The 14230-nt window shown below is 44.2% G+C and overlaps 1 protein-coding gene across 2 annotated transcripts in view; it reads left to right on the top strand.

Annotated features, from left to right (window-relative positions):
* The first annotated feature begins 411 nt into the window (after positions 1 to 411).
* Positions 412 to 14230, top strand: part of LOC149780384 (nose resistant to fluoxetine protein 6-like) — a 48872-nt gene continuing 35053 nt past the window's right edge. For both annotated transcript variants that reach the window (XR_016415072.1, XM_089937289.1), the window contains exon 1: positions 412 to 1029. Coding sequence is in view for 1 of the 2 variants with exons in the window: in XM_089937289.1 (XP_089793415.1) it covers positions 519 to 1029 (511 nt within the window). In the remaining variant the exon portion in view is untranslated. The remainder of the gene's footprint in view (positions 1030 to 14230) is intronic.

Raw genomic sequence — 14230 nt, 5'->3', positions numbered from 1 at the left:
CAAAAATGACTTGTGCACAACGATTATGTGGTGTTCTATATAGACCTCATTCACTAAAAAAGTTGCAAGTTGTAAATGCTTTATTATTGGATATATAATTTGACCTTCTATGATATATATATATATATATATAGAGAGAGAGAGAGAGAGAGAGAGAGAGAGAGAGAGAGAGAGAGATTACTCTCGTATCTTACCGATGTTTTGTAAATGTGTCATCTTAAGAAATGAATAAGAACGCCCTAAAGTAATAAATTGAACATCGAATTTCACAATCGTTTTATTTAGGCATGACTCACTCGCTGTCGGTCCCGATTTGCAGATGCTCATATGATTGTCTGGGTGACGTGTGTCGTCACAGTGCTATATAATCAGTGTAATCCTGCTATCTCTCTTCACACGGTCTTTCTTCGGCTCTACCCTACCACAAATACACAAGGTAGATATCCGCACCTACCAGTGTAAAAAGACCTTTTAGACAAATTGTCATATAGAAAGGGAGTCTCCGAATTTTATCAGCAATGCCGGATAGCACGTCCGTTGTAGGATGTATTGTGTGCATTATGTTGATGTATGGACCAGTTGCATCTGTGGATTCAAAATCTACCAATCAGAGTAGCAACCAAAATTTCTCAATATCAAAACTTCCTCCGATTCACGAAGGGACCAGCTCTGATTTGAATAATGTTTCGTCCGTTCCAGATTTTCAACAGTTGTTTTCACCATTAGGTAATGGATCTTTGCCGCTTGATATCATGTCAACAATGTTTCACCAGCTGATGGACTCTGTGGGAAATGAAACGTCGTCCACCTCACTTTTAGCCACTCCCGTCGTAGAGCAGATCCTCAAATCCCCACAAATTGCCATGCTTCTCGCCTCACCAATCGGTCAGCAGCTCCAAGGGATACTAACGGATGGCGGGCCAGGAAAATACCTGACCTCTGCATTGAGTAGATTGAGTACTAAATGCCAAAATGATGTCCAATCTTTACTGGGGTCTATTTCCAAAGGGGAAGGATGGGCTTTAAAATGTAAGTAAAGAGAATCATCCATCTCTTTTTTATGGTAATATGAAGTAGTAGATGCTGTACCAATATGTGAATGTTATAATCGGAATTAGAATAATAAATGATGAAAGATGTTTTGGAGAAACTAGTTTAAAATTTTGAGTGCGGTATTAATATTCCCTTCCCCATTGATTCTCGCCTCTGCGGGTACTTGCATGGATGGTGTTGCCGCTCATTTAAAACTTTTCAATTTTTTCAATTGTATAAAAATTATATGTAAATATGTTAACTGTTTTTTTCACTTACTTCAATTTCTTAGTACAAATTAGAGGCAAAATGAGATTAACAACATCATTGACTAATTTTGTATGACAAGTTAGAGGGCGTGAACAATTACAGAATATGCTATATGCATGCCGTTAACAAAAGCGGCTTTATTTTCAGTACCTAATTCTGCAAACGTGGAATCTGTACGCCAATGGCTTAGTGGACATGGGAGTTAATTTCTAATCTGTGTTTATAGACTCCTAACGGTGTCAAAATGTTTTAATATTTTACTATATTGCACGCCGATGCTCATGCAATACATGATAACGTCGACTAGGATAGAAGGGAAACTATTATTGTCACAAATGATTTCGCAATTTTTACAATAACTATGTGAACACGCAAATTGATTTTAACACACTATCCCATACCACCGTCTCCCATACCATCCCTCCCATACCACCGCCTAGCATACCAACATCTCTCATAGAACCCCCTCCCATAATACCCTCTCCCATACCACCCTCTGCCATTCCAACCTTAGATATAACACCCTAATCATACCAACGCCTCCCATACCAACTTCTCCCTAACCACCTTCTCCCATACTACCCTTCCCATAACACCCTCTCCCATTCACCCTTAGACATAACCCACTATCCCATACTGTCGCCTTCCATTCAACCTTCTCCCAAACCACCTTCTCCCATCCTACCCTCTACCGGTACACCCTAGGCATAACACCCTATCCCATACCATCTTATCCCAACCACCTTCTCCCATACTACCCTCTCCTACACCACTCTCTCTCATTCACCCTTAGACATAACACCATATCCCATACCACCTTTCCTAACCACCTTCTCCCATACCACTCTCTCTCTCTCTCTCTCTCTCTCTCTCTCTCTCTCTCTCACCCTTAGTCATAACACCCTATCCCATACCATCTTATCCCAACCACATTTTCCCATACTAAACTCTCAAATACTACTCTCTCTCATTACACCCTTAGACATTACTGCCTCTCCCATGCCACCCTCTACATCAGACGTATAAAGCATTAAAATATGGTTGCGACTTCGGCAACAACTAATTATAGAATTTAGTCTTGCAAAGCCATTTTCAACTGGCTGAAGGTGGAAACGTTAGTATTAAAGGAGGCCACTATAGCCTCAATGGAAATTAGCATTACAAGACCCCCCTGGGCCACTATAGCCTCAATGGAAATTTAACATGGAGAAAAACCCTGGGCCACTATAGCCTCAAGGGAAATTTAACATGGAGAAAAGTCTTGGGCCACTCTAGCCTCAAGGGGATTGAACATGGGGAAAAAAGCATGGGCAACTCTAGCGACAAGGGAAATTGAACATGGGAAATTGTAACAGGGTCCAGACCTGATGGGTCTATGGAAAGGGAACAGGGGGAGAGGGACATAACACACACACACACACACACACACACACACACACACACACTCACACACATACACATATATAAAATAATAATTCGGGGGTAGGCAATTGAAAGTCATTCTCTTTTCGAGAAATAGGAGTGGCCCTGAAAAAGGTCTTTGTGTTTCTTCTTCTTCTATTTCCTCCACTTCTTCCACCAAGATCTCACTTTTTCCATTATTCCTTTCTTCTTCTTCTTCTTCTTCTTCTTCTTCTTCTTCTTCTTCTTCTTCTTCTTCTTCTCCTCCTCTGTTATCCAGTCAGGATGACCCATGGCTCTGAACTTTTCCTGGACTTTGATCCAATTGTTGTTTAGCCGCTCAAACTCTGCCTCTTTCTTTTTGTTTTCCGATCTTTTCTTTCTTTATTCCATCTCTCTTTAATCTTCTTGACATCTACCTCCATCACTTTTCTCATCAACTCCTCTCCTTTCTTCAGTCTGTCCAGATATATCTCCACAAAAGAGCACTCTGTCCCATGTGACATATTTTCAAGAAAGCACCTGACTTTGCTTGCATTGTCAAGTGCTTCCTTTAGGCTTCCCACTCTGACATAGGTGGGATTTATCTAGTCTCTCCACTACATAGATACCATCCATTATCCAATAGTATATATGTACCAAGTTGTTAAACAACTGACTTGCAACCACCATCTTCGTTTTTACTGTTCCGTAGAATGGTTCGAACATCAAACTCTGTGGGTTCTTATACTGAAAGCGCGGAAGTGATGGAAAACATCCCCCTAAGACTTAAAATTGATATTACCTAGATCATCACTTAAAACGCGCGGCCGTGAAGGAAAACATCCCATACTTTTCTCATTTCATATAATATACTATCCACATAAGTTAAATCAGCAATAAACTAACCCCAAATCTACTATATACACACACACACACACATACACACGCAAAGCAATAAAATTAAACCCAAATTTACTATCCCCACAAACGTACTTGAGCGCTTACAAACACACACACACACACACACACACACACACACACACACACACACCCACACACACACAAAGAGTCAGTGTTTATATACACACTACTCTACCTACACACATTGGCAAATCGATGGTTATTTCTTTTCTAGAGTATTGTGTAGCCCTGAAAAGGGCTGTTTGTTTTAGAACTTCAGATGCACCTATCTAATGCTGGCACCTTCCTGGTCTGGCACCACACACACATCTTCGACTCCAGTCTCTTTTTACTTTTTGTCTTGAGAGTGCAGAGGCGGGATGATTCGCTTCAGCACCCCAATCCTCTGTCTCTGGTATCTTGTAAGTCATCCTCTCTCCTATTTTCTTTTCCTCCTCTTCCCTCTTTCTTCTCTCCTCCTCTTCCTTCTTTATTCTTGCTTCTTCTACGATAGCCTCCGCGGACAGTTCATTTACTATGCGCCTGGCATATTCCAGGTGCATCTGGAGTTCTAGCAGTTTCACAATCCTTGTATTCATTGTCTTGCTGTTAACAGGTCGACGATGGGTAGCCCAACTGACGATTAGTTTTTAAGTTATACTAAAAACGCGGACGTGAAGGAAAACATCCCCTAAGACAAAATTGATATTACCTAGATCATAACCCAACAACGCGCGGACCTAAAAGAAACACTCACTCACTTTTTTATACTACCCACCACTATTCTAAAAATGTTCATTAATCACTTCAATATACTATCCGCATACTCAAAGCAATCTAACCCTAAATCTACTCTCCCCACACGTCAAGCAGCAAAAAAAAAAAAAAAACAAAAAAAAGAAAAAAAAAAAAACTTGATCTTAATATACTATCCACACCAACGTACTTGAGCACTTACAAGCACACAATCATACCAACAATCAAACGCTTGGGTAACTGTCCTTGGAACAGATGATCTTCGATCATAGATCGCTGTCCAGCGGGAATGGTGAACGTTTTCACTTCTACGCGTCGTATCGGATACATGGCGGTCGTTCTGCTCAACGTCTGACTGACGTCGTTTCCCACTTTAGGTAACACTTCCACACGACGCACGTAAAGTCGGGCTTCTTGAATGATAGTTTTGTATTCGTTGGCATGGGCCATCAAATGGAAAGCGGCACTGCTACGATTCAGTCTCAGACGGATATCCACCCCGTTCAGCAAATACTTTTCTTGTAACCACATGTCCAAATGCAAACGATCCATCAGTTCTAAACTTCGCCCTTGCAGAATTTTCTTACGACGGTCGTTAAACCCCACATTGTGAGGATTGTCATCTTCTGTCAGGACTGTGTCGCTAAACGTGCCTACACCTGCCGTGTCAGGTTTCCATACCACGCAAGCATTCAGATGAGTATTCTTGGCTTCTTTTCCGTACGTCAAGAGATTTTCCAAGTAGGCACGATATGGGTAAGTATCCATGCTGCTGCTGACCAGTTTGTTATTCAAGTACAAGTCCACTTCGCTGAACAAGGAATGCATGAAATTGTTGACAGGAGCTACTCTAGCATCGCCTCCTGGATTGGTGTTGTCCGTTTTGATCACTTTCACTTTCAAATACAGGTAACTGCTATTCAGGTCGATGTAATCTTCGGGTTGTCCTTTGATTTCAAACTCGATGGGAGCGGAATCCGTCAAAGAGGAGACGGGATGAAAGTCCACCCATTGGGATTCTTGCATCGTCATCATGGTAGGGGGCATGGCAAAGAAATCCAGTTCCGACTTGGAACAAGCGCAAGACTCTCGGTGCATCATTTTTTTGTCTGTTTCTCAATAATCGAAAACGTCTAAGTCTCGAACGGTTCTTCTTTTCTTTGCCTTTCTAGCTTGAAGTCTGGTGAAAGGGTGTTTTCTTCTTCGTCTCTTTCTGCCTTGTCCTTGCTGAATGCCTGACTCGGTAGCGTGCAGGGCATTTATAGGTGTGTCTCGTCGGTCCAAAAGGTCTTTGCCCGTTTGCAGCAAGACATTTTTGCCTGCCCTCAAGAAAGCTTCTTTAGGGTTTTGTTCGTCGATGATGACATTTTGGAGAAATTCTTTGCCTTGTGTCAGTGCCGCATCTTTCAAGGCGTGCAATCCGCGTGTCACCATCGGTTTCAACACCGGGGCCACCGAACGAAAGGCTGATTTCAACATATCTCCTAAACCGTGTCCTCGCTGTCGAGCAGCCCCTCGGTACACTGGATACATGACTTACGAGTCGTGAGAGAACCATTTTCGAAAATGGAGTTTCACTGTGACTTTTCCTTTGGTGAATGGAATATTTTGTCCCAAATCTCCTTTTATAGCAATGTTGACCGTGTCCAAATAAGACTTGCTGACAGGCAAATAGTGAGGATGTACAAATTCGCGGTGGACGTGGTAAGTGTTTCCACCTTCTTCGTCAGTGGCCGTGGCAGAATCCACTTTGAAAGGAATGACACGTAGTAACGGTGCGGAGGTGTGTCCCACCACGTTGTACTCCACCACATCGGAGTACACAAACATCAAATTCAGTCCTTGGTTCAGTTCTACAGGGGCACGAAATAACTTGCTAAAAGACTCGTTGTCGTAAACGATTGGTAATTCGTTTTTCTTGATCATGGCCATTCTCACGTCCATGTCTCCGCCCAACATGTCAAACAATTCAGGACAAAATAAAATGGACAGGATTTTACTCCCGTCAAATTTCATCAAGAAGCGACGAGCTGCTTTGTGGTATTCCATGGTGACACTTTTTTTTGACACTCTCCAAAGCTTTCAGAAACACGACATTAAATCTGGAGGTTATGGTGCTCACCAAATGTTGACCACTAAAATAATAGCCTGGAGGAATGAACAAGTGATAGGTGGTGTACTTTTGATTTTTTGTGCCAGGGGTTTTCTTGTCATATTTGCCATAGGTATCCAAGTACTGTTGCAATTGTTCGTCATGAACTTCTACATCAAAAAAATTTTGATTGGGAAGGACATTGAGGACTTGGGTCGGATGAATGATTTCTACTAAAGCCACTTCCCAATGGGCTTCGTGATCTAAGGGGATGGTCTGAGGTAATTTGGCCGTGTAACAGCACAACGTGTTCTTGGGAAAAACCTCCATGGAACTGTCACTGGGTAAGGTTAAGTAAAACTGGTTTTGGTGAGTCATAATTCCAGAGTTCTGTGGCTGTCCGAGGGGTTGCTGGACGTCAGAGGCGTGTCTCCGCTCAAAATGGTGTTGTTGGAGTAGTGGCTGGCACTGGCACTGGACGCAAGGTTTCCGTGGTTCCCGTTCGAGGTGAATTTCAGGGAGAGATTAGGAAGCAGGTAACCGATGCAACTGCTCAATAAAATGGTCCACAATTGTTTGTCTCCTTGTTGCAAACTCAAATTGGCAATGGCTGCCCCGATGACACAATACACCACGAAGATTTGGCAGAAAAAGACGATTTGCGTTTTAGGCACTCGTTCTCCGCACCACACCCACAAGGGTTGTTTTTGTAAATCTTTCAGAGAAGAACTGGGTGAAGGAGTGGTCGACGTAGCTGCGTCTGTGTGAAAGGGCATGATGGTCACTTCTTTTTATAGTCGATGACTTGCGAAGCGTCGATCCAAGAATCGAAACTGGGTGGATATCCTTTCCAACGTACTTTGACTTCTTTGACACTTCGTTTGCCTACTTTACGGGTTCTGCGTACGAGAATGCGTTCGATGTCGTACACGTCGTCTTCTTTTTTGGTGACACGTTGTAACTCGGGCAAATAAAACGTTCCTTTGAGCACTTCTCCGTTCATGTCTTCCAATTTATAGACGGCAGGATGACGGCCATGCACTCGTCCAGTGACACGAAACAATTCGGTCGTCCAGTTAGGTAAGTAACCTTTGTCGAAAGTGCGTTTGGTTTTGCCAATGCGCACCCAATCTCCTACGGTCAACTCTCCACTTTTCTTGGGGACAGCCCTCGTCGGGGACGTACCAAACAGGCGCTCAAACACCAACACTTCGTTGTCGTGAGTCACTTCTTGCGGGGCACGTCTGATGCTTCGCTGGTAAGTTTGGTTGTACGCTTGCACCAGGTACGGTAAGATGTCGATGTACTTCAGAGTGTGGTGATGCGTAAAATATTTCCACATGCGTTCTTTCAAAGTACGTTGAAAACGTTCCACGATGCTGGCTTTGGTTTCGGGATTCTCGGTGGTAAAAAAATGAATGTCACGTTTCTTTAATTCTTTTTGGAAAGCTTGGTTCAGAAATTCGGTACCTTTGTCCGTTTGCCTTCGAAGAGGGTGACGACCACTTTGTTTCAACACTCGTTGCAGGGCTCGCACTAACTCGCTGCTTGATTTGGAAGTCAAGGGCACGACCCAGGCAAATTTGGAAAAGACGTCGATGACACAAAACAAATATTTGTAGCCACGATTGTAGCTGGCCAAATGAGAGACATCGGCTAAATCGGCTTGTCATTGATGATCGATGCCTTCCACTCGGGTGCGACTTCTGGTAAACTTGCGACGAATGGGTTTGTGTAAAGTGTAGGTAGCTTGTTCTTGTAACCATCGTTGCACTTGAGGTAAACGGAGACTTTTCAATCGAGTTTTGGCAGCACGATACAAGTTTTGAACTCCTGCGTAACCTGCAGGATGAGAGGGATCGTAGTAAATGCTGGCTAAGACATTTTCCATTTTTTTGTGTTTGTGTGTTAATAAGACACCCACTCTTGGAGGATGCTACTCTTTTTCTCTTGGGGTATTTTCTTGGATTGCAATGCTTTGTGTGTGCGACCGGCAATAGTTGTTGAAGAGGAGGATGTCTGAGCGGGGGATATCGGTTCTTGTTTCACTTCTGTCTTCACTTCTGTCTTCACTTTCTTTTTCTCTTGTGATGAAGAAGGGGTGGCCATCACCTTTTTAATCCATCCAATTCTGGAGGTAGGTGGTGTTGTTAACTTGCCTACTTTTTCTGGTGGAGTTTGAAACCCTTCTTCTTCTTCTTCTTCTTCTTCTTCTTCTTCTCCTTTTTCTGTCTTGGTCACTGGTAGTGGTGGTACTGGTACTGGTACTGGTGATGGTGCTGGACTTTTCATCAAGGTCTTAAAATCTTTCAGAGTGGGTAGAGCTGTTTCGTCTAAAGCTTTCTGGTGAAAGAGTTGCAGTCGTTGCAAGAGTTGACCGTACTTTTGCGATTTTTCTGTTTCGGACAAATCTTGGCGATCCATCAAGGACTGCAATTCGTGTTGTGACTGGGACATCTCGCTCAAATGGGGATTGGGAGGTAAATGCGGAGTGGGTTGTTCTTGCCACCGATGGTATTCCATCCATCGTTTGTAAGGCACTAAAGCTAGTTTTCGTCCTTCCATGGGGTTGTCAGGGGTCAATTCTGAGATCTTGGGACTTCCGAGGGCCTTTTTATCTTGCTCCCACCAGTCCTCCCAACATGGTTCCCAAGACTCCTTTCAGTAAGGGACCTAACAAGAGGGGTAAAATGCCTCCACGCTGGACCAACATCTTCTTCTTTTGACGAATGGGAATTTTCTTTTGAACCATTTGGCGAAGAACGTGACGATGTTTACCTAAGCATTGTTTCTCTTGTTTGGACAAAGGGATCGTGCCTTTCAAGACGTTCAAACAACATTCGCACACGGTATCGATGACCTCTTTGGAGGCTGTTTGAATGAGTTTTTTTCGTAGGGGTGGAGAAGCTTTGGACAGGACAGATAACATGTCCCCATGTTTGACTAAACGAGGAGGCAGTCCTTTCCTTTTCTTTCCTTGGGGTTTAGAAGAGGGATGCTTTCTGGAGGGTGACATCTTTGAGTCTTCAGCACCAAAAACACTGATACCCCTACTTAGTCACAGACCTTTTTTATACTGGAACGCGTCGCCACTGATTGTCTTGACGTCGTATCAACTTGAGGACAGGCATGACACGTCGTGGAGGGGTACGCAACGGACTAAATCGAGCCAGTTCTTGCTTGGACAAATCCAGTAAACTTTGTAACATGCTCGATCTTTCTTGGACTTTGACTTTGGGAGCAGGTACTTTGTGAGCCGCAGCCACTGTTGCGAAACTGGAGGGTCCTGCCACGGGGAAGTTCTTGGGGTCTTCAACGGAGAAGTTCTTGGTGTGATCAACGTCTCCAGGTACTGTTCGGTTCTTGGTGACATCAACGGAGAAGTGATGGAACCTGAGGCTACCGGAGACGCAGTCACTGCCGTGGCAGGTCGTGGTTTGCGAGTGTAAGGTTGCGTCCTGGCCGAAGTGCCTCTCTTGCGACTAGTTTTCTTCTGTGGGCTTTTCTTTTTCTGGGGACTTTTTCTCTGTTTCTTTTTCTGAGGGCTTCTTTTCTTTTTCCGGGGAGGTGTCTGGTAAGAGGAGGGTCCCGCAACTGGAGAAGTTCTTGCAGACACGGGTCTTTTTGGGGACCTGGTCTTTTTCTTTTTCTTCTTGGAGCTTCGTTTGACTGCTTTTTTTGTCTTGGGGAAAACTTTGGGAGCATTAGGATCCCATCTTAAGAGAGAGCGAATGATGACCCCTCCTAGAGTACCGCTCCCTCCAGGTTTCAAAATGATTTGTTTTTTGGTTTGAGTGTCAATGCGGTGATCGGCCAGTTGGGTTAAAGCGACTTTGTTTCGATCGAAAAAGCGTTTGGTTTGATGAGGAATCTGAATGATCCCTTGGAGTAATTGACGTACCGTCACCGTGAACCATTGTAAGACTTCTTTGAGACTAGCTTCTAAGACACGAGCTCGTATTTGTGGATTTTTTTCTCGACTGATGCCGTACAAGGCATGAATCAATTTGACGGGAAGATGCGACTGAAGGGACGTCATGTTCACACTGTGTGTGAGACAGACGAAAAGGGTCTGAGGTTTTTATAGATTGTTTGTGGAATGAAGTTAAGACGAGGACGGAGACGTGTACAGGACAGGCCCTCCATCTTGGCACCAGTGGTGAAACAAGTGGGTACGAAATCGCAAATCCTCGGGGGTCGTAGGTTTCAAATCGACGAGTAAATAGGCGTGTGGAGTGTGAGTGGCATCGTCGTACGCCTGAGTCAGCCAAGGCGTTCCTAACTGTTTGGCTAAGACTTGCACTTGCGATTTATCTCGAGGGCTTTTAAACAAGACCACGTAATGCGCATTGAGACTGATGGTGCGATGGGCTTTACTTTGTTGAAACAAATTTTGAGTGATGTAAACGACACTGGCATTACGGTGATGCCCTTTGCGCGTGAACCACAGTTTAATTTCTTCTTCGTCTTCTCCTAACATGTCGTCAAAAATGACCAAATGTGTTTGACGGGAGTCAGAGACGATGCCATCGTCTTCTTTAGGAATGCCTTCCACAAACACGATGGAATCGCCTTGACTTTCTCGCAAGAGGCTGTACGCCGATTGCCACTCTTTGTAACACCACACGATGCGTTGAGGTGGTCGATCGATCAAATGATGTTTATGCTCGATCAAACGTTTGACAAATTCGGTTTTGCCTGAACCGCTAGGTCCAGCAATGAGCATGTTAAAGGGATGACGAAGATACAAAGCCTCTCAACTGGTACGATCTAAGTGTTCGTCGATGACTTTGACAGTGGAGGAAGAGGGAGCAGAGACAGTAGAAGTAGCCATAGTGTTAGGAATGTCACTTGTGACACGAAAAAAACAAGACAAGAGTTTATATACTTTTTTCAGGACACGTTTATTGAATGTTTCAAATATGAACAACACGAAAGAAAAAATACATAAAAGTCAAATAGTGATGTACAGGAATAAAAAACACATCAAAACGATCAAAGTGGAATATAAACAAGTCTCTGTGCAACATGTTCTGGGTAAGCAAGATGTCCTAGGGACAGTGTGTAATGTTCTTACAGTCTCTATATGAGGTACAGTCACACAAGTGTACTCCCGGAATGACCTTTCAGGAATGTCCACGACAGTCCTGTCCTGGGTGACGGCTTCTTCTGGTACTGTCACTAACACAGGTTGAAAAGTTGCAAGGCTCACAAGCGCATTCCACTTCAGAAACCCCACACTTGAATTGTGCCTTTCTAAACTTGTTTTGTGTTTCTCTGAAAGTATTCATCTTGTTCACTTCGTCCTGGTAGTCACAATGAACTATCGATCTTGCCTATGGTTCCGTTTTATATACAGACCAATACGGACGTGTCCATACGGTAAGGTGAAATGATTGGGAAGTCGCACTCGCTTCTGGTACACGATTTGATAGACTTTTTCCAAGGGTCGACTGACGATGTGGTGAGTGGGTAAACGTACAATCTTGTTGGGTTGATAGGTGGTCACTTTAAAGTGTTCGTCCTCTCCAGACTGCAAGGCTTCTTTCAATACCCCAAAGTTCACCACTCGACTGGTACGATAATTCAGAGTCAATCCTTTCACTTTGCACTGCGTGTGCACTTCTCCTTGTTTGTCCCGATATTCGTAACCGTACTTTTTAGGACCACCACTGACGAAACTTAGAATCTTGTCGTCGGGATGCTCGTCTGTCCAGGCTTCTAAACGGTCTCCTTCGATGTCAGGGTGCTGTTGACTCGGGTGATGGATGTAAATGCAACTGTCCGTGTCAAAGTACAGGACGCGTTCCGCTAACAGTTCTAAAGCTTCGTACAGTTTTAAGCGAGCATGAGCTGTCACGTAAGCCGCAATGATGACATTTCCAAAAGGGTCGTCTTGTACAAAGTCCAGATCTTCTTCGTAATTGACCAAGATCAAATCCTCGCGAATGACGTCCACGTGTTTCATGTATTTGGTTTTGTCGTGAATCATCTGAAAGTAGCGGGAACATTCAGTCAAATACTTGGGTAAACACGGACGTTGTGCCATTTTGCCCCACAAACAATTTAACATCACTTTGGCAAACGATCGCCTGCCTTCGTTTTTCTCGATGTGGTCTAAAGAGATGCCTTCTTGTGCATAGTATTTCTCTTTGAATGTCTTTTGGTCTTCGGGAGTGTGACACCAGGACGGATAGCCACTGGCTTCTTGTTTCAGTTTCAAAAAAGCATCCACGTAGTCTGCGAAAATCCCTTTCTGCGTGGGGTCACCCTTGTGGTATTGTTGTGTCTTGGGAAAGTGACAAATTTCGTACACTTCTAACAGTTGGTATCCCATGTCCAGAGCTTTGAACAATTCTACGCTGACCCAGGTCCCCGTCAAGGCCCGTTCTTCCTGGGTGTGCTGACAAGGCTGGTCTTGGTTGCACGTTTCGGCACAAGTACGGCACAAAGGAAACATCAGTTTGCCTTGACAATGGTGAGGTAAGACTGGATGGTACAAGTCCGTGGGAGGCAAAACTTTGCACTTGATCAAGCCTTCGTATTGTCGAATGTTTTTCAGGTCGATGTGTTCCGTGAACAATTGTGGGTGCCCTGCAGGAAAGCGACAATATTTGCACACGTAGGGATACAGCGAACACAAGTCCAAGTATTTCATTTCTTCTCCTTTCTCTTCGTCGGCTTGGTACATCAAACAGGTGGCATTGGTCCTTCCTCGATACAAACTATCTCTCGGGTTCAGGGGGTCCACCAGCTTGTAACTTTCCACCAGACATTTAAACTCGGGATCGGTTTTCAAACGGTGGTCGTACTCGTGTTCCCACATTTCCACCACTTGGTATCCTTTCTGTTCTAACTTTAGGCGTCGCTGACAAGTGGCCTGGTACAAGTCTTCCATGGTTCGTTGTAGAAACTGATTTTTAGTTTTACGGTCAGGGTAACAGACGGGACATCCGTGAAATAAGCAGCCGTTAAACTCGTACACGATCTTGGGGTTTTCTAAGTCCCAGCCATCTACCGAATGCGTTCTAATGGTCTTTTCACCCCCTCCTTTGCGGGCATGCTGAATCCATTTGTCTTCCTTGTCGCACAAGTAATGTAACCAACGTAGGGCTTTGACCGAATATTGACGTTTGACATAGTGGGTCGTTTGAGGACTGATGACCGCCACGGTGTTTTCAGGCATGAATCTTTGTACACTAAGGAACACGCTTTGGCAATGGTGCAAGCTTCTTTCAAAGGATCGACCCCTCCGTGTTCCATGAACAGTTCTCGAAATTTTCCACAGCAACGCCGTAAAATGTCCATGTCGGAACGACAATACTTTAGCATTTCTTCCTGAAAGTCGAAAGGGTCCGAGGCGTGAGCCTGGTACCAAGCGTAGAAAGCTTCTCGTTGTTCGGTACCCATGTTGTCGGGGTCGTAATCTTTAGCCTCAGGCAAATGGGGTAGAACGGCGTGTTGATTGGCTTCCGTATTGAAAAAATGTGGAAAATACCCTTTAGCCATTTCTGTCATTCCAAACGTTTTGGGCATTCGACTCAAAGGCATGGCCAAGTAACTCATGGAATCTTTAAACTGTACTTGTCCCACTTGCATGGAAATGATTTTGGCTCCGTTCAAAGTCACTTTAGGTCGTTCGGTGCCTTGTTCCGTATAGTATCTGAGAAGAAACTGTCCATCGTATCCGGAGAAATTGTGAGCCATCACCGTGGCATGTCGATGACAATCTCCGTAACGTTCGATGTCCTCTTTGCTCCGCGTCTTGTCGATGGGGTCTAAGACCCATTGGGCAAA

Source organism: Sinohyriopsis cumingii, chromosome 16 (assembly GCF_028554795.1).
Source record: "Sinohyriopsis cumingii isolate HCF-2022 chromosome 16, ASM2855479v2, whole genome shotgun sequence".
Lineage (NCBI taxonomy): Eukaryota > Metazoa > Mollusca > Bivalvia > Unionida > Unionidae > Sinohyriopsis > Sinohyriopsis cumingii.
This window is presented reverse-complemented; position numbering and strand designations above follow the sequence as displayed.